The sequence below is a fragment of the Sebastes umbrosus genome, chromosome 13 (genome assembly GCF_015220745.1).
Source record: "Sebastes umbrosus isolate fSebUmb1 chromosome 13, fSebUmb1.pri, whole genome shotgun sequence".
Classification (NCBI taxonomy): domain Eukaryota; kingdom Metazoa; phylum Chordata; class Actinopteri; order Perciformes; family Sebastidae; genus Sebastes; species Sebastes umbrosus.
In genome coordinates this window covers 18,571,442-18,594,582 of record NC_051281.1, presented here as the reverse complement: position 1 = coordinate 18,594,582, position 23,141 = coordinate 18,571,442, and the positions used below count along the sequence as shown (strand labels likewise).

General features: G+C 42.8%; 1 protein-coding gene across 2 annotated transcripts; it reads right to left on the bottom strand.

The window, feature by feature from the left end:
* Positions 1–10,878: 10,878 nt before the first annotated feature.
* On the bottom strand, positions 10,879–21,829 carry si:dkey-229b18.3. Of its 2 annotated transcripts, none has more exons than XM_037789528.1 (7): positions 19,922–21,829; positions 18,711–18,778; positions 17,754–17,982; positions 14,067–16,048; positions 13,576–13,788; positions 13,140–13,281; positions 10,879–11,882 (listed from the first exon to the last, which is right to left on the bottom strand). In XM_037789528.1, exons 1-6 carry the CDS (start codon positions 20,229–20,231, stop codon positions 13,177–13,179), a joined length of 2,907 nt encoding a protein of 968 aa, XP_037645456.1. In that variant the 5' UTR covers positions 20,232–21,829; the 3' UTR covers positions 10,879–11,882; positions 13,140–13,176. The 2 variants fall into 2 exon arrangements, with proteins under 2 accessions (XP_037645456.1, XP_037645455.1); XM_037789527.1 differs by having other exon boundaries at positions 13,576–13,791; positions 19,922–21,828.
* Between the last annotated feature and the right edge of the window lie 1,312 nt (positions 21,830–23,141).

Below are 23,141 nucleotides of genomic sequence, written 5' to 3'. Positions count from 1 at the left end.
TTGTTTGTTTTATTTCCTGAAGTGAGAACCATTATGCAGCCTGTACTCAAGAATACCAGCGGACCGTGTTGCCCAGATACACATTGACTAAACACTCGCGCACACACGAGCACGCGCAGGCGCAAAGTCCTTCCTCATTAGCCCTGATTCCCCCTGAGTGACATCTTTAACAAAAGGATGCAGCCTCTGCCGCCATGGCAACAGCCTCCTCCATCTCTATGCGGTGCTTCAGACTGTTTACATGATGGGATCTCACTCTCTCCTTCCCTCTCACTCCATCTCTCTCTCTCTCTATCGGCTTCTGCACTCTTTTTTCTCCCTCTCTCTCTCTCTCACTCAATTTGTCTCTCTCTCGTCACAATTTCTCTCCTCCTCTTGTCTCAAGCTATCCTTTTCTTTCTCCGGCTCCTCTCGGCTGCTGCCATGCTGTTGGTGTTATCTTTTACTAGGCTAAGTTTTTTTACCCCTCCCCGAACCCTTAAGGACATTCAGTAGAGACCACCTGCTTGCCAATCAGAAAGTGATATGTAGGAAGAGAGGGGGGGCAAAAAGAGAAAGAGAGTGACACAGATGAGTGTGTGCATGTGATTAAGTGTGTGTGTGTGTGTGTGTGTGTGTGTGTGTGTGTGTGTGTGTGTGAAATAGAGTGTGAGGGGCTTCCAGGAGACTCTGATATCTAGGCCATGGGAGTCCAAGGCAGCCAGTGTGTCTGGTGTCACAGCAAATCAACTGTCAGCTGTACACCACCTGCCTGCCCACACACACACACACACACGTACACCCAAAGTCTGAGGAGAAGCGACTAAGAATAGAACACCCGGAGAGTGTTGCTGTCTCCCCCTCCACCTCCTCTTCCCTCTCTGCTCTCCTCCCGCCACCGCCACCGTCAGCGGCGTTTTGCAAGTGGCCTCCACCGCCACGATAGGAATCTTTTCTGTCTTCCACCCTTTCCCCAGAGCTCAGCTCAGCCCTCCTCTCTCCCACAGTGAAATGAGTCACCTGCACTCTTTCTCCGCTCCTGTTAAGGTGTAACAGTTTCTTTTCTTTTTTAAAAAAGGGGGAAAGCAAAGCGGGGCAGACGTCATCTACGGCCCTATACGGTGTGTTTCTGCTTTTATTGACAGAGCAGGAGACGGTGAAAACACGGGTGAGACGCTTCTGAGGTGGGGTTCGATCCGAGGCCGGCAGGGGTGCGTGCGGTTTCGGAGGCCTCGACCGCTAAACCATCTCTGGGGAGGATTTTCAAATTCTGTGTGTGCATTAATGTGTGCGACCTGGAGATATTAGACAAGATGGAGCGCAAATGCTTTCAGCAAGAGGCCCTCTGTAGCATCTAAATCCACATAATGCATATACGCTCGGTGTGCGTGTGGGCACGTAGGCTGCACAGAGAGATGTGTGAGAGCTTGCTTACATGCAGTGTGAGTGTATGTATGTGTGTGTGTGTGTGTGTGTGTGTGTGTGTGGTATGCTGCTCTCAGTCTGGTCCCTCTGTTTCTCTGCTGTCTGTGGCCTCCTCTTCCCCATGAATACTAATGTGCTTCAAACCCCAGAGATCAACCCTCCTCCCTTTCCCTTCGCTCCCTCCCTCCCTCCCTCCCTCCTCTGCCAGCCTCTCTCCATCCCTGCCTTCCTCCACCACGCTCTTCATTCATTTCTCTGCCCCCTTTACCTTTCAACTTTCCCTCGCTTTCATCTATCCTTTTACACCCCATCTTTTTCTCCTCCCCGAACGCCCTCCCTCGCTTCCTCTTTCCCTGCCTTATTTCCTCATCCTTCCCTCCCTCTTCCTTTAGCCTGTCCTCCCCTTTTTAACTCTTCTTCTTTTCATTCTCTCCTCTCTCCTTTCCTCACCTCACCTCATCTCTCCTCTCCTCACATCTCAGCCTTTCCTCCCCCCTTCATTTCACGTTACGTTGCACAACTCTTCTTTTATCATCACCTCTTTGGTAACCTTTCTCTCTTCCTTCCTCTCCTCTCCTCTCCCCTTATCTCATCAAATCCCCTTTATTCTCCTTTTCTTTTCTCTCCTATCCTGTCATGTTGTCTCCTATCCTCTCTTTCCTCTCCTCTCCTCTTCTTTACTCCTCTCCCTTTCTCCCCTGTCTTTCTCTCTCCTCTCCACTCCTTTCCTCTCCTCTTTTCCCGTCTTTCTCTCTCCTCATCTCTCCTTTCCTCTCCTTCTCCTTTCTTTTCCCTTTGTCTCCTATCCTCTCTTTCTTCTCCTCTCCTTCTGTCCTCTCCACTCCTTTCATTTCCTCTCCTCCATTCTTTTTTCTTCCTGTTTTCTCCCTCCTTATCTCTCCTTTCCCCTACTTCTCCTTTCCTCTCCCCTCCTCTCCTCTTCTCCCATCTTTCTCTCTCATCTCTCCTTCTCCTTTCCCCTCCTTTCTTTTCCCTTTGTCTCCTGTCCTTTCTTTCCTCTCCTCTCCTTCTCCTCTCAGCTCGTTTCCTCTCCTCTTCTCCCCTGTCTTTCTCTCTCTTCATCTCTCCTTTTCCCTCCTTCTCCTTTCCTCTCCCTTTGTCTCCTCTCCCCTCTTTTCCTCCCCTCTCCTCTTCCTGCCTCGTCCCCTCCGTTCTGTACAGTACGACTCCTCAAGAGGACGATGTAAATGAGGTCAGCACAGTCGAGTACATCAGCCGCATCACTCAGGTGTGAGCGTAGGTGTGCACGCCACCGACGCATACAATACGTGCACAAATCAAACATGCAAGTCCATGAATTAGTGTGTGTGTATTCATGACGGGTTGTGTGCATGCGGTGCGTTCCAGTCCTAATAAAGAATTTCCTCTCTTAAGCTGTATACCAGTGAACCAAGTGCTCCAATTACATAAACGCCTTCACCCCAATACATTTTGACATCCTGAAAATTATTCACGGCCTAATTCATTTAAAATTGCATCCCGTTTCTTGGCCTCCTTTCTCTTTTTTTTTTTTTTTTTTTTTACCACAAGCCCTGGAAACAGATGATGAGCAGGGGTGAAGGGATGAGAGGAGCTTTCAGTTCCTTGTGTAACACAGAGGCTGCTGCTGCTGCTGCTGCTGCTGACTGGACGTTCTCAAACTTTACTGCTTTTCCACACACAAAGGATGAGTGTGGAAATAAAACCCTGTGACTGCCAACAGCACAGTGTGCATTTGTGAGAATATGAGAGAGAGAGAGAGAGAGAGAGAGATGGGGGGAGCGAGTGAAAGGGAAGAAAATGGGAGGAGAGTTTGTAGTTCAGTTATTTAGAATAGGAAGTTTTTTGGGGGAGAAAAAGAAGCAATCTGCTCGTCGCGTTTTCATCATTAAGAGTCAGTTTAGGTAAAATATTCCTGTTTGTGTCAGCAAAGCAGCAGAAACGTGTGTGTGTGTGTGTGTGTGTGTGTGTGTTTGTTCAGTGGGAATAATGAAGCCAGAGAAGAGGAATCCTGCAGGAATCCATCTCAGTCTGCATTCCTCCTGATGCAGAGCTGAGAGCAGTCAGAAGCAGAAAGCAACAGGCTACTGGAGATTGACCCCCGTGCACGCTACACACACACACACACACACACACACACACATTCTTAGGACAATAACAGCCTCTACTGGGGAGAAAACACATAACACGGCCACACTCAAACACACAGAGACGATTGCATGCAGAAAAGAAACCCACCCACAGACTGGTCTCGACATATACACACACACACACACGCACACAAACAGGATACACACACACACACACACACACACAGATTGTTAGTAAACAGATTAAATTGGAGAAGCTATTCACACTGGCATGCATGCAGAGACACACAGACAAATATGCAGATGTGTGTGTATGTTCACACACACATTCACACTGCAGGACCACTTCAGGTTTCATCATCTTCTTTTCCTTTTTTTTTTTTTTTGCTTTCTTTCTCTTGAGAGCTGGGGAGGGAGGGAGGGAGGGAGGGACGGAGCAAGGGGGGGTGTCTCATTCCCTCTCTTTTGTTGCTGCTGGAGAGAGAGAGAGAGCACATATCCATAGAGAAGGCTCTCTCCAGCCCCATTCACACCCACACACACCTCCCTCCCTCCACTCTCCTCTCCTCTCCTCACACACACACACACACACACACACACACACATCCACAAAGATACAACATCAAAGAGCCACCACCGCCGAAGGATTACTTCAGCCACACACTACTGGCTCCTCAATCCGGGTCTGTTCCTCTCGTGGAACGCCCCTCTCGCCTGGCTGCACTTGGTACAGCCCAAGCATTCCTGCCAAGTAGCTTTCACACATGGAGGGGAAGCTTGTCTCAAGCAATTGCTGACAAGCTACAAACAAGACAGCCTCTCTCTCTCTCTCTCTCTCTCTCTCTCTCCACCTTTTTTTCCCCTCCTCTCTCTTTCTCTCACCCCTTCTGCCCAGGTCTGCTCCCTTACTACTTCTTCCTCTCTCTGTCAACCCTCTCCATCCCCCTTCTTTCTCCTTCCTTCTCCCCCATTTCTCCCCCCGTCTCTCTCTCTGAGAATGTGGGGGCCCCACTAGCATAAATTGTCAGCTGTTCCTGGGCGTACACTTCCATGGCTCCCTAAACTCACATAAGCCTACATATGCAGTCACTGGTGGGACAAGGGGGTAACCCAAGTAAGCCCCATCGGTTATGAGTCTGAAAACGTATACCGAGGCCCCCGAATAATGCTGCAGTGTGAAGGCACCGAGAGAGAGTTGGACTCTATAATAAGCTGCAACAGATACGCAGGCTAATGATATTTTGGGGGTTAACATCAACATACTTTTTGGCCTTTTGTAATTAATTAATGAACACAATATTAGGGATGCAACGATACCAATGCTGTATCAGATATGTGGCCGATGTTGACTCAAGTAGCTGGATCGGGTATCGGTGACAATGGAGCCGATCAATTCAGTTCTGTTTATATACATTATATACTGGGATTTTAAAGCTTCAGTAGGCAGAAAGTTTTTGGCATCATTTGGCAAAAATTCCATAATAACCTTTCATATTGTAATTCAAGTGTTCTGAGAGAAAACTAGACTTCTGAACCTCCTCATGGCTCTGTTTTCAGGCTTTAAAAAAATCTAGCCGTGACGGGAGACTTTGGCCAATCACAGGTCATTTCAGAGAGAGCGTTCCTATTGGCTGTGCTCCGGCTGCTGGGCGGTGCTTGGTATTTCGTCAGCTGATCTCAACATGATTGCCGGGTCACAAACTTTCTCATTTTACAGCTAAACAGTACACTACAAGATGTTTCTGAAAACATTTGAGGAGAGAAATAGTCATTACAGTGACAAAATATTGATTCATATTTGATCAGCGCTGCCTTGTTTGACCGTTTGATCGGAATTCGCGAGTGATTGACAGCTGCTGAGAGATGTCAAGGCTCCAGCCCGGCTCTGATTGATTGTTTTCCTCTGGTCTGTGAAATCTTGCAGATGCTGTTAGGAGCACCGGAGGACACCGGAGGACACCGGAGGATACCAGAGGACACAGAAGCACATTATATTTTTCAAATTACCTGTCTCATGCACTACTGTCAGGATATAGGGATATAGGGATATAGTTAAAAATAACTTCAGCTTCACTTCCTGTTTAAGTTTTGACCAATTTGTTGCTGCATTAAAACGGTTTATACTTGCAATGCCTGTTCATTTTGAAGATTTTTTTTTACCAAGTTGCTGTGTATGATTTATTATTTTAATAATAGATAACAATTCAGTACATTTATATCTATGTATTTATTTGTTACATTTTGTTTTACATAGTAAGGAAAGCGATGTTTAAGTCAAACCTGATGTTGCCTTACACATAAAAGAATGATCCCAGTCCTTCCACTTCCACACAGTGAGGGATACAGCTTATTAATTAAACACTGGTATCAGATTGGTACTCTGTATCGGACAATACCCAAAGCCCAGGTATCAGTATCGAGACTGAAAAAGTCAGATCAGTGCATCCCTACACAATATTATTAGTCTAAATCTTAATTACATACAAGTAGTTTCATACTAGTGCTATCATTTCCCCTTCCTGCAATCAACAACAGTTTATTCAAAGCTCACAAACCGGGTCACTCACGTTGACCTTTTGAGAGTCAAGAATGCTTAAACCACAATCATGGATGCACCGTGATGCCCGCTTTTAGGGATAATTAAACGTAACGTGGGGTAACCAGGTGTCCCACTTTACGAGGGACTGCACAGCATTTTTATCCCAGGTGTTGTTGTTCCACATATTGAGACGATGTCCCACATTTTCATTGCCTTTAGTTTTCAAGAGTCAAACTACTGCAGTACAGACGCTTTTCTAAAATCTGGCTTTTATCCAATGGCTGTGAAGAAAGCCGGGACGGCTGTCATCACGAGGCTGTCTGTGTTTGCTGTCAATCAAACTGCGCACACCTCGGTCAAATGCAGGTTGACCTTTCACCGTCTTTGCTACGCTATGCCGGGGAAAATTGCGAGACACAAACTATGCAGATTTAGGCCAAATATGATGGAAACAACCACAAAGAAAAAGAAATGCAACTACAACAAAGACAACTTACAAGTGGGTGAAACCGGCGGAAGGCGATTCTCAGAGTTTTTGCGAAATTTGCCAGTTATTTTTCAATTTCACATGAGGGAGAATACGCCATGAAGCGACACAGTACATGTGAATCTCACAAGAAACGCTTGGCTAAAATGTTTATTATTTGAGTTAGACATTATATCAAAATTGTAGACTTCCTCTCAGCCTTGGTAACGTGTCCCACATTGTCCCACACAAATATACTCTTTGTCCCACATTTGATTTGTTGGGATCTGGTCACCCTAACAAGCAGTATCATACTAGTGCTATCATTTTCCTTTCGTGCAATCAAAGGCAATTTATTCAAAGCCACACCTCAAAAGTGTCACTCACGTTGACCTTTTGGATGAACCTTGATGCCCACTTTTACGTAATTCATATTTTTATGCTCAGCCACAAGTCGTCGAAGGGTTTCCGCTCACAAAATAATCACATCCTTCTAGCACGTTTGTTGTTTTTAAATGTGCTCTATAAAAGATTTATAATTTTCCTCTCTCTCGCTCTCAGATACACCACATCGTGTCTGGAGGTTTCCAGAGGTACGGGCTCATATGGCTTGCATTGTGGTCTTATTGTTACCGAGCCGCCATTGTTATCCACTAGTGCAGGCTGTCATCTAGTGTCAGGTTTGGGTACTGTTGGTTAAAAGAAGCAACACGTTTTTAGTTTTTTTTTCCAGGGAGGCACCAAAGCAGACCTTAAGTTAGATACGCACCAGTTCAAAACATGTACAGCAAAAGGGTTGCTCGTTCACTTCAGTCAGAGATGGAATAAGATGCAGAAACAATCGTGTTTTTGGTTTTGGTGACGGGTACATTGGTAGTGAAGCCTGAATAATCAAAGAAATGGGAAGTGGTACACTCAAAGGAGAGAGAAATATGAATGTTTTTTTGCTGAGTCTAACGCAGAGTGAACAAAGAGGTGTCTGCTTCCTCTGTCTGTCTGGTTTGATGAGCATTCTCATTACAGCAGCGAGATTTCTTTTTGCTGAAATATTCTCTTTTGACTATAGTCCCCTTCACAGCTTGTGAGAGCTAGATTCAGCTGTTCAGTTTGGGTTTCTATAACCTGCCTCAAAAACACTTCAGCAAATACTGGTTTCAACATGTGTCCTCGGTGCTGCGCTCAAAGTGGGGGGGATGGGGGAGTATATGGAAAGAGAAATTAGTACAAGGGCTGTCAATCAATTGAAATATTGGATCACGATTAAACGCATGATTGTCCATGATTAATCGTGACTAATCGCAAATTAATCGCACATTTTTTATCTGTTCTAAATGTACCTTAAAGGGAGATTTGTAAAGTATTTAATTCTCTTATCAACATGGGAGTGGGCAAATATGCTTGCTTTATGCAGTATTTATTATTGGAAATCAATTAACAACACAAAACAATGACAAATATTGTCCAGAAACCCTCACAGGTACTGCATTTAGCATAAAAAATATGCTCAAATCATAACATGGTAAACTGCAGCCCAACAGGCAACAACAGCTGTCAGTGTGTCAGTGTGCTGACTTGACTATGACTTGCATGTCTGTAAAGAGGAGACTCGTGGGTACCAATAGAACCCATTTTCATTCACATATCTTGAGGTCAGAGGTCAAGGGACCCCTTTGAAAATGGCCATGACAGTTTTTCCTCGCCAAAATTTAGCGCAAGTTTGGAGCACTATTTGACCTCCTTCGCGACAAGCTGGTATGACATGGTTAGATTCCTTAAGTTTTGTAGTTTCATATGATACCAGAATCATCACTCTAGCTTTAAAACTAAGCCCGCTACGACCTCTGAAAGATCGATTGCGTTAATGCGTTAAAGAAATTAGTGGCCTTAAAACAAATTAAGGCATTATTATCATATTAACTTTGACAGCCCTAATTAGTACAAATGTGTATGGCAATTTGTGAATGCATTCTCATATCTGCAAACAAAAACTGAAATCAATGTCAAGTATTTCACAAATGTTTTTCCAGCCTGAAGCAAGTATATGGAACAACATTTGATTTTTAAATTCTTCCCGTGGATATAAATGTCGAAAAAGCTTCTTAAAGGTACAGTGTGTAGGATTTGGCAACATCTAGTGTTGAAATCAACTGAGTACCCCTCCGCTCACTCCTCCCTTTCTTAGACTGCGGTAACGTGACCCCCCAAGTGCAAAACAGTGGTAAAGCCATTGGCCTCACTCAGAGGCCATCCTTACCATAATAACACTACTTTAGGAGCACCGGAAGGGACGGAATGGACGGTGGCTGGCGGTACCACGGTTTTGCACTCTGCGGCTCACGTTACCGCCGTTTCATAAACGTGTCGGAGAACTACGGTGGCCTTCAGGTAACATAAAAAACAATGTTTGGTTTGTCTGTTCTGGGCTACTGTAGAAACATAGATCCCCGAAATGTTACACACTGTTCCTTTAAGTTTTGTTTACATTTATTTACAGAGCCACCAGCACTTAAAACGTAACATACATGCATCGTAACCTGTCATGTGATTTGTGCATGCAAATCTGTAAATAATTGCAAAAAAATATCTAAACAGTGGATTTAATTGGAAGAAAAAATCCTCAAAACTCCTCAACTGGCAAAAACAGAATTTGCACACTGCTCTTTGCTGCTACAATATTTGTTATGCACTGTTGCATATCAGATCTTCTTCTAGTGCCGGATGAGGATGTGATAGATTCACAGCAAACAGAGCATACAAATGATTATGGGAACAAAGAGCAGTGTGCAGATTTGACTTTTTTGCCAAACAGTTTGTTTTAGACATTTATGTGCACATGAAGCATTTTAAAAGGAAATGCTGTTAGATTAATGATCTTCACGTTGGAAGTAAAATCCACGTAGAATACTTGACATCTGTGACTAGTATTGAGACATATAGGCAGGTGGGATAAACCGTTACTGAGGGAGGATGAGATTTAACTTGAACTCCATCTGAGACAACACCTCCCACCGTCTATAATGAGCTTTTACACTTCGCTGCACCTTCAGCCTCCAGCTCACCCCTACTCTAGATGCTCTTTTATAAGAACAGTACATCAAATCCTCTCCAACCATACACAGTCTGTCAGCTTTAGTTCAGATGTATCTGAAATATATATTCTAAGGCTATTTCTAATCTCTTCTTATCTAGCAGTGTGATTGTCCTGCATATGCCCCTCCATCCTTCAATGTTTTCTTATTATGCTAATATTAATGAAAAAAGGACAAAATGCAAATGTGCCTCGTCACTTTCTCTTCTGTACATGTGATTTACATCTGCAATTTGAATACATTTGATTTAGGTGAATGATGCTGGACACCTACGTCTTTTTTTCCCGTAATTCATTAATATATTTGCACATATGGTGTTTTATTTTCCACATTTTACATGTTTTGATTGCCTCACTGTACTCATTTAACTGCTTCTCTCAATAATTTTGACTGTCGTCTTGTAACCTGTTGTGTTGCTATTGTTTTTTCTTCCTTGTATACTAATAATATTAGTTGCTTCTAGTTTCATCTGAAATTGGTTGAACACAAATCTGTATTTCATCTTGTTTTGCTACATATTTGCTGCAGATGAGTCAGTCAGAAAGGATGCAAAGAAGTGATTAATGCCTAAAGCTCTTCCTCATTCCTCCTGGATCACGACCTCCTCATCCTCCTCCTGACTGGATAAACACAGGGCTGAACCCACTGCAGATGGATCAAACAATGCACTGCCTTATCACCAGCAATACACTCGCGTAAGGGGAGTATGTTTATGTTTTAGAAGATCATAAAGTTCCTATTTTGGATGGAAATATTTTAAATATCTCCTGAAATGGTTATTTTCATCATCTATTAATGTGCAAATAATTTTCTCAATTAATTGTTTGGTTTATAAAATGTCAGAAAATAGTGAAACATTTCCTGAAGCCCAAGGTGACGCCTTCTTATTGCTTGTTTTGTCTGAACTACAGTCTAAAACACACAGATATTGAATTTAATATAACACAAGATGATGAAAAGTAGCAAATACGCCCATTTGAGAGGCTGGAGGCACATAATGTTTTGCATTTTTGCTTAAAATCAATTAATAAATTATCAAAAATAGTTAATCAACTACTTGTTTCAGCATTTAAAAAAGGTGACACCTACTGTTACTAAATAATCAGATTAAAAAAAACAAGTTAGCAAGAAATTATGTGAATTCTTTTGCAAAACAAATGGAATTTATATAATTTGTCTATAGTTTGAATCATGAATCTAATTCTGACTTAAGAGTCAAGAAATGTGTCACACTGCCTACACCGCTCTTACAGTACAGTTCATTAATAAAACAAGTAATTAAAGCAAGAATAACGAGATATAAAAGGCAAAAATTTATTCAGTCTTTTAACAGATAGCAATAGACAGCTCATTTATTTCTAAAATCAATTTGTGAAACATAAACATCTCTTTACGCGAACACATTGCATTTATTCGGTACGAGGGGAATTTAAAGTAGAACAAGACGACGGAGTGTCTTTTCTCGGATCAAAGTGGAAGAAGAGATCAATAAAACATCTGTAATGACACAGCTGTGTTGATTACTATTCAGAAATTCACATTACAAACGAGACACGTTTTTCCCTTTTTAAAATTGGCAGCCTTAGAAAAGACAGTTGACCACAAACGGTCTGCAAATACACATGCAGTGGTGTCACCATACCAGCCCAGAGTCACGGACAGACTAGCAGATCAATACGAAAGGAGGGACCGGCTGCTCAAGTCGTTTAAAAGTTAGCACACCAAAAGGACAAAGACCCACTGAAACACCCAAAGGACAGTGTCACTCCTACAACCTCCCGCCAACTTCAAGTATTCCCTCCAGCACTTGCATCGCTTCAAGTATTCCCGCCGTGGACTCCAAACCTTCAATTCCGACACCGCTTCTTAGGTTTACAACATAAGCTATGATATAAGTGCACTCAAAAGTCATCTATACATAGAAAAATAATAACAATAAGTAGCAGTAATAGTTACAGTATAACAATCACTTTACATTTCATTTTATACACAACCGTGACGTTAAATCACTTTATACCGTGGCATCACATTCCCCGCCCCCTGAGTGTAATGTTCAAGTTTAACCTTCTTGTAGCTACGGAAACGCAAACACGGGACCAGCAACCTTGGTTTGGTTATTTAAATAACGTTAGCGACCGTTTGACGACGGCAATGATTAGAATCAGAGTAATTATGCCTTTCCACAGACCGCTGTGCTCACGTGTGTGACGGATGCGTTATGTACAAGCTGCTGATCGATCATGTGCCTCCGGCGTCAGACCGTTCGCTGGTGTCACACACGGACAGCCTTCATCCTGGAAAACAAACACGAGTGTTCAGAAAACAGACAAGATACTGTAGTGTGTTGACAGCTCCCTCTAAAACAAGTTTGAGGATGATATCAACAATTAAAAACTTCCCTTTTAGACAACATCACAAAAGACAACAGATGAGCAAACCAAGCAGGGCTGCACAATTAATCAATTTTATCGAAATCGCAATAATGTCCTACTGCAATTTTGAAATTGCAGGAGGCGCAATATCTGTTAGAGGCAAAATGTGTCTCAAAATATCATTTTAAATTAAATATTGTCGTGCTGCAGAGATATCTCTGCCTCCACATTATATTTTACGGACTATATCGGTACAGATCCCCGCAAAAATCACACCATAATCATTTTGTCATCATGTTTTTCAATGAAAATGAGAATAATGATGTAAAAATGATTGGAGCTGCAACGATTAATGGATTCATTGTCAACTATTAAATTGATTGCCAACTACTTTGATAGTCGACTAATGGGTTTGAGTAATATTTTAAGAAAAATAAAATAAAAATTCTCTGATTCCAGCTTCTTAAATGTGAATATTTTCTGGTTTCTTTACTCCTCTATGAAAGTAAACTGAATATATCTTTGAGTTGTGGAGAAAACAAGACATTTGAGGACGTCATCTTTGGCTTTAGGAAACACTGATCAATATTTTTCACCATTTTATAGACCGAACAACGAATCGATTAATCGAGAAAATAATTGACAGATTAATCGCCAATGAAAATAGTCGTTAGTTGCAGCCCTAAAAAAGATCGCAAAATATCGCAAATCACATTGCAATTGCAATATCAGTTTAAAATAATCGCAATTACATATTTTTTCAAAATCTTTCAGCACAAAAAAAACAAATAAAGCATAGCGATTCAGCAGGGAATGAAATTGGCACCTGCAACCCACCAGTTACAGGGTAAATGTTGGCTGTGGCAGGTAAAAATTCTAGGTCACCTGCCACCATGGCAACCATAAGGTTTTCCTTATTTTAAGAAATATTCTTTTTAAAAGCAATTCCTAAGTTAAAAATCGTCAGGGAGGAAGATTATATGATCCATATTTCTACTGTCTGGTTCCGCTGACTTGTTCTCCATACAGTAGATCTCAGAAATGGCAGACAAAACAATGAGTGGCCGGTAGAAATGTTCAGTGACCGGCCACAGTGGCAGGGGAGGAAAAAAATACATTTTGAGACCCTGCGATTCAGGAACGTGCAGCTCAGCCTCGCATGGTGTCACTTTCACCCACCTCAGTCTCACTGCTTGAGCGAAACCCTCCAGCTGCCTCAGGAACCGGCAGCAATGCAGCTCCGACATTTGTACAACTTGGGGTCATGGGTGCGGATGTGATTGCGTACATTCCTCAGTCGAAAGAACGTCTTACTGCAGAGCTACACCGCAGAGAGGGAAGAACAGAGACGTTTTGAGTTATATTGAGGATACGAATGTGGCCGACATGGCAATGGTTCGACATTTTGAGAAGTTCGCTTTCTTAACAAAAGTTAGATGAGAAGATTGATACGAACGACAAATATGAAACTACTACCAGCGGCTGGTTGGCTTAGCTTAGCATAAAGACTGGAGAAAGAGGGGATACAGATAGCGTACAACGGTTGAGACTCCAGATGACATTCAATCCCTTAGAGTCATGTGGTTCTTGGTTGTTAAGGAAAGTCAGTGCTTACCAGACATGGCCAGTGCTTGCCCTCGATGTGCCTGAGGCGATGCATGATTAGAGCGTCGCAGTCCTTGTAGGTGGCCGAGCACTGCGTGCAGTTATGGGCCGCCTTTGGGGCTTTGGGGACTTGACTACGAGGTCCCCGGAGCTGCTTAAGTCTTGCCCGACTTGCAGCGTCCAGCGTGACGCAGCTCCTGCTGCTCTGAGGCCGTTTGCTTTGCTGCTGGAGATGCAGGGAAAAAAAAAAAATTTTGTAAATGAAAGACACGATATACATGATGCAAAATCAAGTGATTAGATGAAAGTAAGAAATGACGAGCTAAACTGTGATGAATAAATTATTCCAACTGGTCTTTTTACAGATTCTCTATTATTCTATGGCAACAGGTAGAAGGTGACATTTTCAAGTGTTCCCCCTTTACTGCCCTTTTCATGGATGCTTCACGGTCCCTAAATAAATGGCAGTCATCATAAATCACTACCGTCCCTTTCATTTACCTTTGGCTTGGTCCGTGTGGCCTTTGACCCGGCAGATTTGGCCTGGTGAACGGTGCCGTTTCGGGAGTTTATCCTGGGTCTCTGAACCTTGCTTTGGCTCACGCTCCTCTCCTTCTTCACCACAGGCAGGGTTGGTGGCCCTCTGGCTCTCAGCGCCCTGTGGGGGGACTCCTCCGCTCCAAATTTCTCTCCGACTTGTGACACGGAGCGCGTTAAGCAGATATCCACACTCTCCTCTTCTTTCTTCAGTCCCACCATCGGCCCCCCTGCTGGCCGACAGAAGCTGAACAGAAAGCCTGAGTCCAGTAGCTTGATGGGGGGCTTGCTCTGGCGCTTGCCCAGGTCCGACGAGGGAGGATCAGAGAAAGGTCCTCCAACTGGCACGGGATCTTCTGGCTCCTCTTTGATGACTTTGTACAGAGGGTGGTTGTAGATGGACGCCGGAGGTGCGTGCTCTGAAAACTGTAGCCCGCCAGGTTCATTAACCTTCACTCTCGGTGTAGCGTCCCTGACCGCTACCTTCCTCCCCTCCTCTCTGGGCTTACACTTTGGCTTCTCCGCCTCCCTTGTGGAGCCCCGCCTAAGCTTGGCCTTTGTTGCTGGTCGGCCGCTGTTGTAACGCGGTGTTTTGACCGTCTCTACGGCGACCTTATTTGTGGCCTGCGTCCTGTGTGAAGGTGGTGATTTGCGAGGCGAGTGGCCACAGTAGTCGTTTGATGAAAACGGGAAACCTGAGATAGAATATTCAGTTGGTTCTGGTTTGATTCTGACTGTGTTTCTTACTACGGCTTTGTTGGTGTTGCGTCGCAGAGGCTGCTGGGCAGGAAGGTGGGTGCCGTCACCCTTCCTCACTGACCGCCTGAGCTCCCTCCCCCCGAAGGCAGGCTGGAACATGTCTGGTAACACACCTTGACTTCGCATGCTCCTGTCACTTGGAGGGACATGTCGCGGGCTGCTCTTTGGCCTCTTTGCTGTCATGTGCTCTGTGATGAGTGGACCCACAGGCTTGGTCTTTACTGACTTGTTGAGGAGGTGAGTGTTAATGGGGTTACAGAGGGGAAGTGACAGTGTCACAGCCCCATATGGTAGTCCTGGGGAGACGGAGCGTGGCTTCCGCCGCTTTGTCAGTGAATAGTTGTTCGCCTTCAGCTTCCTCAGTCGTTTCTTCTGTCTCCAGCCAATCAGATCTTCTGGTCTGGGGAGGAGGGCGGTCCTCTGTAACCCAAGGACATTCATCAGTTTGTACTTCTCCTGGGCTCTCGCGTAATCCTGTTCATCCTCTGCAACCTCAACAACTTCCTGCTTTATCCTCACGGGGCTGCACACAGTGATCTTTGTAACCCTTGATACGGAGGCGGCACGGGAGAGCTGGGTGATGGGGTGAGGCTTTCTGTTTCGTCGAGGGCTCTCTGGCATCGGTAGCAATCTCTGGACCTCCATGGCAGCCCCGGGAGTGGAGCGGAGAAGACGGGTGTTTGATGGCGGCGTGTGCGAGTCATTTTGTGACTGTGGGTTGGCTATGGTGTGTCGACGTGTAGCAGCTTTCTTGGAAGAGGGAGATATGAAGTCCATGAGCTTCATCCTGTGTGAGGGGCTCAGAGGGAGACCGTTATGGCATTGGGTTATCGGTGTCCTGCGCAAATTGCGCCTTGGACTTCCTTCTAAAGACTCATCTGACACATCCAGCATCAGACTGAAGCCGCCGTTCAGACTGTCATCTAATCCCAAAGCCTTTTTCCTTCTGCCTACCCCCTGCTGGCAGCAACGCTCACGACATGCACCAGCGCAGGCTGAGGTAAAGCCCTTGCCAGGACGGAGTTTCTGCTCCTGCTCTCTCATGAGAGCCGAGCAGGCTTCCACTGCAGGCCACATGCCCAGGTGGCGGGCCATGGCGATGACTTCAGGTAGGTCCTCTTGGCGAACGCACAGAGTGGAGGAGTAGGAGAAATCCAGCAGAGACAGAAGGCTGTCCTCACTAAAACCTGAGAGGAAAAAAGGGAGCCTTTAATTAGATATGCTGAACCCTGGTCAATCAGTGAGTGAGATGAAAGTGACTGTGTAAACAGAGGATCAGAGAGACAGCAGGCAGAGTGGGAGCACAGTGTAAACATGATGGTGGAGACAATAAAACAACTGCTTTAATCAGGGCCACTTCCACTGCTATCTGATGGTACACATCAAAGACACATACGTAAATGAGAAGACAGACTATAGCTGTGTTTCCATTCAGTTGTGAAGAGAATTATAAGCAAACTTTTGAAATGTGGCATAAAAAGAAAATAGGCACATTTCCATCAACTGGTTTGAAGCTAATAAATTTGGCTACAGCGTAGTTTGGTCAGACGTTGGCGCTATAAGCTTGTATGGCAGTAATCTGCCAGTAAACAGGTCTAAGCAGAAGTAGAGGTTGTGAACCGGAAACAAAACGGCTTGGCCATCCGACCATCTACGAGAGAAAAATGGAGAGAGGTCTTCAGGAATTTGTAGGGCAAGTTTTGTTTGTTCTTTCATGTCAGCTAGTATTGGCCATGTGTCGAGACAAAGACATGCATTTGCAGGTTATGGGAATATCCGAGAAGATGCCGACAGCGGAAACAGCAGATCAGTCATGTGAGTTAAATGTTTGCTATGTAAGAATTTATTCAACAAAAGGCGTTTCTATTTCCCATTTAGCGCATAAACTTTTTTTACAATAAAAGCAAAAAGCACCTCAAGCGAGCGTAAAAACCTTTTGCCGTTTCCACAGAGCTTTTCTAATGCAATACTTCAAAATGAAAATAAAACTATGTGAATGGAAACACGGCTCATGACGGTGTCACAATTTAGAGTCTGGATCCTCCAACTCTGAATTCCTAAATCAAATACGTCATAACAAATTGACAAGCCAGACCCTTTTAAAGGGACTTTGAAATACAGCCTCCTTTTGCCCCTATGACCAGTGTAGCTCTCAGTTTCCCACAAACCATTGTTTGAATGATAATGAGAGCTTGACCTCGTCAACTGGAGTCAGGAATTGTCACGTGACTGCATACAAAAATTTGCATTCAGGTGGTCGTCAATCACCGATAAACATATCACATGAACTACTAGGCGGATGGGTGTGTTCTAACCTGGCTGTTTTAATCACAGGACGTTACAGACACATTGTTTATTATTACATCACAATGTCTGCTGCATTAGCCATGTGTTTACGACGTGTTTATTTGCATATAGAGCGGGGGAGTGACAAGTGGCCACTCAAGACGCATGTGGAGACGCATTCTAATGCAAAGGTGTGAACAGACGAACTTAAAGCTGTCTACTTGTGATCCGATCACGGAGTACGCATCTCAATACAAGGTCTGAACAGGGCGTGTGACCTTTTACAGAGAAAACGGTAGGGATGCACCGATCTGACTTTTTCAGTCCCGAGCTACTGATACCTGGGCTTTGGGTATCGGCCGATACCGAGTACCGATCCGATACCAGTGTTTAATTGATAAGCTGTATGCCTCGCTGTGTGGAAGTAACTGGGATCATTATTTTATGTACAAAGCAACATCAGGCTTGCCTTAAACATTGCTTTCTTTGTAAAAAACAATGACATGGTTGAGGCTCGGTCTGGTCTTTACATCCAGACCAGCCTATAAACTGAAACAGAGCTCAAGCAGCGGCGTTTCCTAGCGTCAGTTTGGCCTCTAATCTTACCAGTGAGATCTATGTCTGCTTTCAAGCTCGAGTCCATCTCTGTGAAGATTTCCTGGAAGTGATCGCTGACGGCCGCCAGGACAGCTCTGTGGGCCGAGTAGGATCGCCCGTTCGTCCGCAGTGTAATGTCACAGAACAGCCCCGCCTCCCGCTGACTCCTCAGCTTGCTCAGCATGTCAGCGCTGTGTGACGCCATCGTCTTTGTGACACATCCTCTGCCACCCGACTCCTGAGAGGCAAAAGACAGCGAGACAGAGGCAGATAGAGAGGCATCGTTATATGAATACAATGTGTGAGAAAGAACTTGCAGGAGACATCTAAGTGTGAGAGAGCAGGATTAAGTGAGAATGAGAGTGAGAAAGCGTGGATTAAAATGTGTGAGATGCAGAAAAATGAGACGCTGATAAAAAAACAAAGAGGAGCTGAAAATAGGGATGCACCGACGACGGCTCGGATAACGGGCCGATACTGACTCTAACAGCTGGATCGGATATCGATGACAATGGGGCCTAACTATACACTGGAATTTAAATTTCTGTTTAAGTTTTGACCTATTTGTTGCTGCATTAAAAAGGTTTACACTTGAAATGAAATTCCTGTTAATTTAGAAGATTTTTTTAACCAAGTTGCTGGTGTACGATTTATTAATTTAATAATAAATAACAATTCAGCAAATTTATATCTGTGTATTTATCGGTTACATTTTGATTTACAAAAGGAGAGTAATGTTTGAGTCGAGGCTGATGTTGTCTTACACATAAAAGAATGATCCCAGTTACTTCTACACACTGACACAAACAGCTTATCAATTTAACACTGGTATCTGATCGGTACTTGGCATCAGCCAATACCCAAAGCCTAGGTACCGCTATCGGTATCGGGACAGAAAAAGTTTAATCAGTGCATCCCTAGCTGAAAGTTCAATAATTAAAACGACGGTAGGGTAGTATTATATACCTTTTTGATGCGCTGGCTCTTACACTCTAGACAGCCCAGGACAAAATCTCTGATCTGGAAGTACATCCCTGTGAAAAAAGAAAATACAGACAATAATATTAAAACTCCAGCAACACTTGCTTTTCGACCCTGATGAAAGCCACAAGCTGAAATGTATTTGTGTCACAAATAAGAAAGAGTCAAAGATCCAAAAACGTAAAATACGAGCAGACTTTGTATGACTCCACTGATGTTTTTTTGTATCCTTTAATCTTCTTGCTGAGAATACTGAGAAAGAAATGTATAAGCTCCCTTTAGTTCTAATGTATATAGTAGTTACATCTTTAACAGAGTAGAGGATAGGCATATGTAAGAAAAGTTAAATGTAACTGCTGACAGTTTGACGGAGAATTATGCATGGGCATGTGGGCTGTATACGTGTGGGTATGCAGATGAATATTGATGTGTGTATGTGTAGCAGTGTTAAATCTGTACATGTGGAAGGGTATACACGGCCCCATACTTTAGAAAGTGAGGATGGAGGACCTACAGTTCTCCAGAGGACTGAATTATGACCCACAAGTACATGTGCATGCCTCTTTCCGTGCATATGCATATATACTGTGCATGTATATAAAAACTGGAAAAGGGTGTTAGGTATACATGGTCATATTGCCTTTTCCAAATAAAAATAAAGTTAAAAAAAGAGTCAGGGCCATAATTAACAGCTGCCATTCATGTGTGAGTACATTTCTACATCTTTGACTGATTCAATCACCGCTAATGATTGAATCAGTCAAAGATGTAGACATGTACTCAATGTAGCTGTTTCAAATGCTCCAACACTTCTTAACAATAAGAAATGAATAGTTAAGATAGATAAGATAACCAGTATGAAGTCAGAAGTTGGTTTACAGTTACTACTTTTTTAATAGTCCTGTATCACAGCTGTTACCCTGCACTATATTCAGTTTTAACAGTTTTCTTCATCTCCTTGTATTTTTATATCTGGTATATTCTTTTGTACTTTGCACTACTAACTTTTTTACTGCCTTTTTACTAACATGTTTTGCAGTATGGAACTGTGACGCTGGAAACTTGAATTTCCCTCGGGATCAATAAAGTTACTATCTATCTATCTATCTATCTATCCGTCTATCCATCTATCTACAGAGTGAGGAACTGTCCTATGAAGTCACATGTATCAGGTGCAGGTCAGTGTAGTTTCATACCTTCCCACCAGTAGTTTTCAGCCACACATTTGTAGGTCTCCTCCAGTGAAAGGTGTCTCTGGCCCAGCCTCCTCCGGTGAAAGGTGGAGAGGGCCTCATGTCTCCGGCTCTCATCCAAAACCTCCCGGTAGTTGATGAAGCCCCTCTCCAGCTTCTTGCGGTACAACAGCCCGTCTATCATCTCGAAGTGGGGCGACCACCGTGCAGGAAGTCCACGCCCTTTTGTCTCCATCTCTCTCTGTCCATCCGACCAGGACGCACAAAACGTCTCTGCGTTTGCGTAACGAGCACTAGTGTGGGTGCCGGCCATTTCTTTTTAATATATATAATCTAAAATAACGTTAAAACACAACTTTGCAACTGAGAAGACAGCTGCGTCCTCTCTCGGAAGAAACCACCCAGTCTTGTCCTGTTTGGTCACCAAACTTTTACGCACAGACCTAAACTCCACGTGGATGACAACAGAGCACCTATACCTCACAATAACTCTTTGACATTAACAATCTGACTTATCCTAGTGGTTATCTACAAACTAATTAGATATTAATGTTTACAATAGCTTGTTTTTCTCAAGAAAAGTCCCTACCAGATGGGAGTCAGCAGCATTTCAGCTGTCACATCACTTCTACTACTATATCCAAACAGTGTGTGGCTTTACCATCAACCCTATTATATATCTATGTAGTTCCACTTTCTGTTTTGGAAACCATTTGGTTACAATAACTCTTTGACACCCTGCTAACAATCTGACATATCCTAGTGGACGTCTACAAATTAAGATAAAGCTATTATGGTTTTACAATAGCTTGTTTTCCTCAAGAAGAAGTCACCACCAGATGTTGAGTCAGCTCACTGGAGAGGTCCTCTGCTGTCACATCACTTCTACTACAGACCACCTATACCTCACAATAACTCTCTGACACCCTACTAATAATCTCACATATCCTAGTGGACGTGTACAAATTAAATCAGCTATTATGGTTTTTACAATAAGCTTGTTTTTCCCTCAAGAAGAAGTCACCACCAGATGTGATTTTTCCACTGGAGATGTCCTCTGCTGTCACATCACTTCTACTACTACATCTAAACAGTGTGTGGCTTTAACAACAAACTATTATATATCTATGTAGACAATAACTCTTCCACACCCTGCTAATAATCTCACATCTCCTAGTGGACAAACTAATGAGCTATTATGGTTTTTACAATAACTTGTTTTTCCTCAGCAGCAGATGATAGTCATTTCACTGGATACTGTCACATCACTTCTACTGCTACATCCAAACAGTGTGTGGCTTAAAAACATCCCCTATTATACTATTATATAGCTATGTAGTTCCACTTTCTGTTTTGGAAACCATTTGGCTCACACTTCTGTATAATAATAATAAAAGCAGCCAGCAGCAGAGTATCTGCCGCGCCAACAAACCGGCCGAGCCAAGTGATGTAAAGTCACCAGATTCACAGTAAACAAGAAGATCCAGCGGCGGCTTCACATCTGTATGTCTCTCTCTCTCAGGGTGTCTCTGTGGGAGTCTGGCCTCCGGTGTCTGGTTGACGGTGAACAAGCCTCACCTCTTGTCGTTGTTAACTTGAGATTTCTTTTCGGCAACTCGAGGAGTCGGAAGCAACATGATGACGCAGCTTATCAGCTCAGCTCAGCATCGCCACTTTGAAACGACCTGGAAGAGAAGCAGCGAGGTTGTGTCTCCAAGATCAGACACAAATCACCGCCGGGTCCTCCTCGAAAGAGACCCACAAAGCTCCGGTTAAACACCCGACATAGTTCAGAGCGCTCTCGGTGAAGCAAAGGAAGAGTCTGGCGGTCAAATAGTCCTTCTGTTTGTTGCTAATCAGGCAGCCAAACCGAGACTAGTCCTCCTCGCCCGCCTTCACACAAAGACCATTAGCAGACGCTTTAAAGAGATGCAGCCCAGACGGCCTGTGATTGGCTGAGAGAGCTGCCAATCAAAGGTAGTTTTCTTCCCTTTGCAGCAAGGTAGGTTGCACGATACTAGTGTTTGCTTCACTTTGCTGCTGCACAGTCTACTATGGAAGAGTGCAGTCTTATTATTTATTTATTTATGCATTTATGCATTTCTCTTTTTTGTTCCTTTGATTATTTCCTATTTTTTTTAATATAATTTAAGTTATCTTTCCTATCCAATTGTGCCTTGTATGTTAGAAGTATTGAGTTTATATTACAATGCCTTAATGTTTCAATAAAAAAAACAAAAAAACAAACAAACAAAAAACTTGCTGCACAGTCTACTATGGAAGAGTGCAGTCTTATTATTTATTTATTTATTTATGCATTTCTCTTTTTTGTTCCTTTGATTATTTTCTATTTTTTTAAATATAATTTAAGTTATCTTTCCTATCCAATTGTGCCTTGTATGTTAGAAGTATTGAGTCTATATTACAATGCCTTAATGTTTCAATAAAAAAACAAACAAACAAAAAACTTGCTGCACAGTCTACTATGGAAGAGTGCAGTCTTATTATTTATTTATTTATGCATTTCTCTTTTTTGTTCCTTTGATTATTTTCTATTTTTTTTATATAATTTAATTTATCTTTCCTATCCAATTGTGCCTTGTATGTTAGAAGTATTGAGTTTATATTACAATGCCTTAATGTTTCAATAAAAAACAAAAAAACAAACAGACAAAAAACTTTCTGCACAGTCTACTAGGGAAGAGTGCAGTCTTATTATTAATTTATTTATGCATTTATTTGTTTGTTCCTTTAATTATTTTATACCCTCTTTTATTTTTGTTATTATATTATTTTGTTTTTTATAATTTAAGTTATCTTTCCTATCCAATTGTGCCTTGTATGTTAGAAGTATTGAGTTTATATTACAATGCCTTAATGTTTCAATAAAAAACAAAAAAACAAACAAACAAAAAACTTGCTGCACAGTCTACTATGGAAGAGTGCAGTCTTATTATTTATTTATTTATTTATGCATTTCTCTTTTTTGTTCCTTTGATTATTTTCTATTTTGTTTTATATAATTTAAGTTATCTTTCCTATCCAATTGTGCCTTGTATGTTAGAAGTATTGAGTTTATATACTGTATATATTCTTAATACATATGTTCTTAATATGCCCTTGTATAAAGTATTTCATTTTATAATTGTAATGTAAATGTAATTGTAATGTAAATGTAAATGTAATATAATTTATTATCTAAATGGAGCTTCCCAGCAAAAAG

Bases quoted from the DNA above. Each gene is read 5' to 3' on its own strand.
- si:dkey-229b18.3 (XM_037789527.1), bottom strand. From the start codon at position 20,231: ATGGCCGGCACCCACACTAGTGCTCGTTACGCAAACGCAGAGACGTTT. The intron at 17,983-18,710 runs GTATATAATACT...TTTGCCTCTCAG, and splicing joins AGAGCCAGCGCATCAAAAAG to GAGTCGGGTGGCAGAGGATG. The intron at 16,049-17,753 runs GTAAGATTAGAG...TTTTCCTCTCAG, and splicing joins AGCAGACATAGATCTCACTG to GTTTTAGTGAGGACAGCCTT.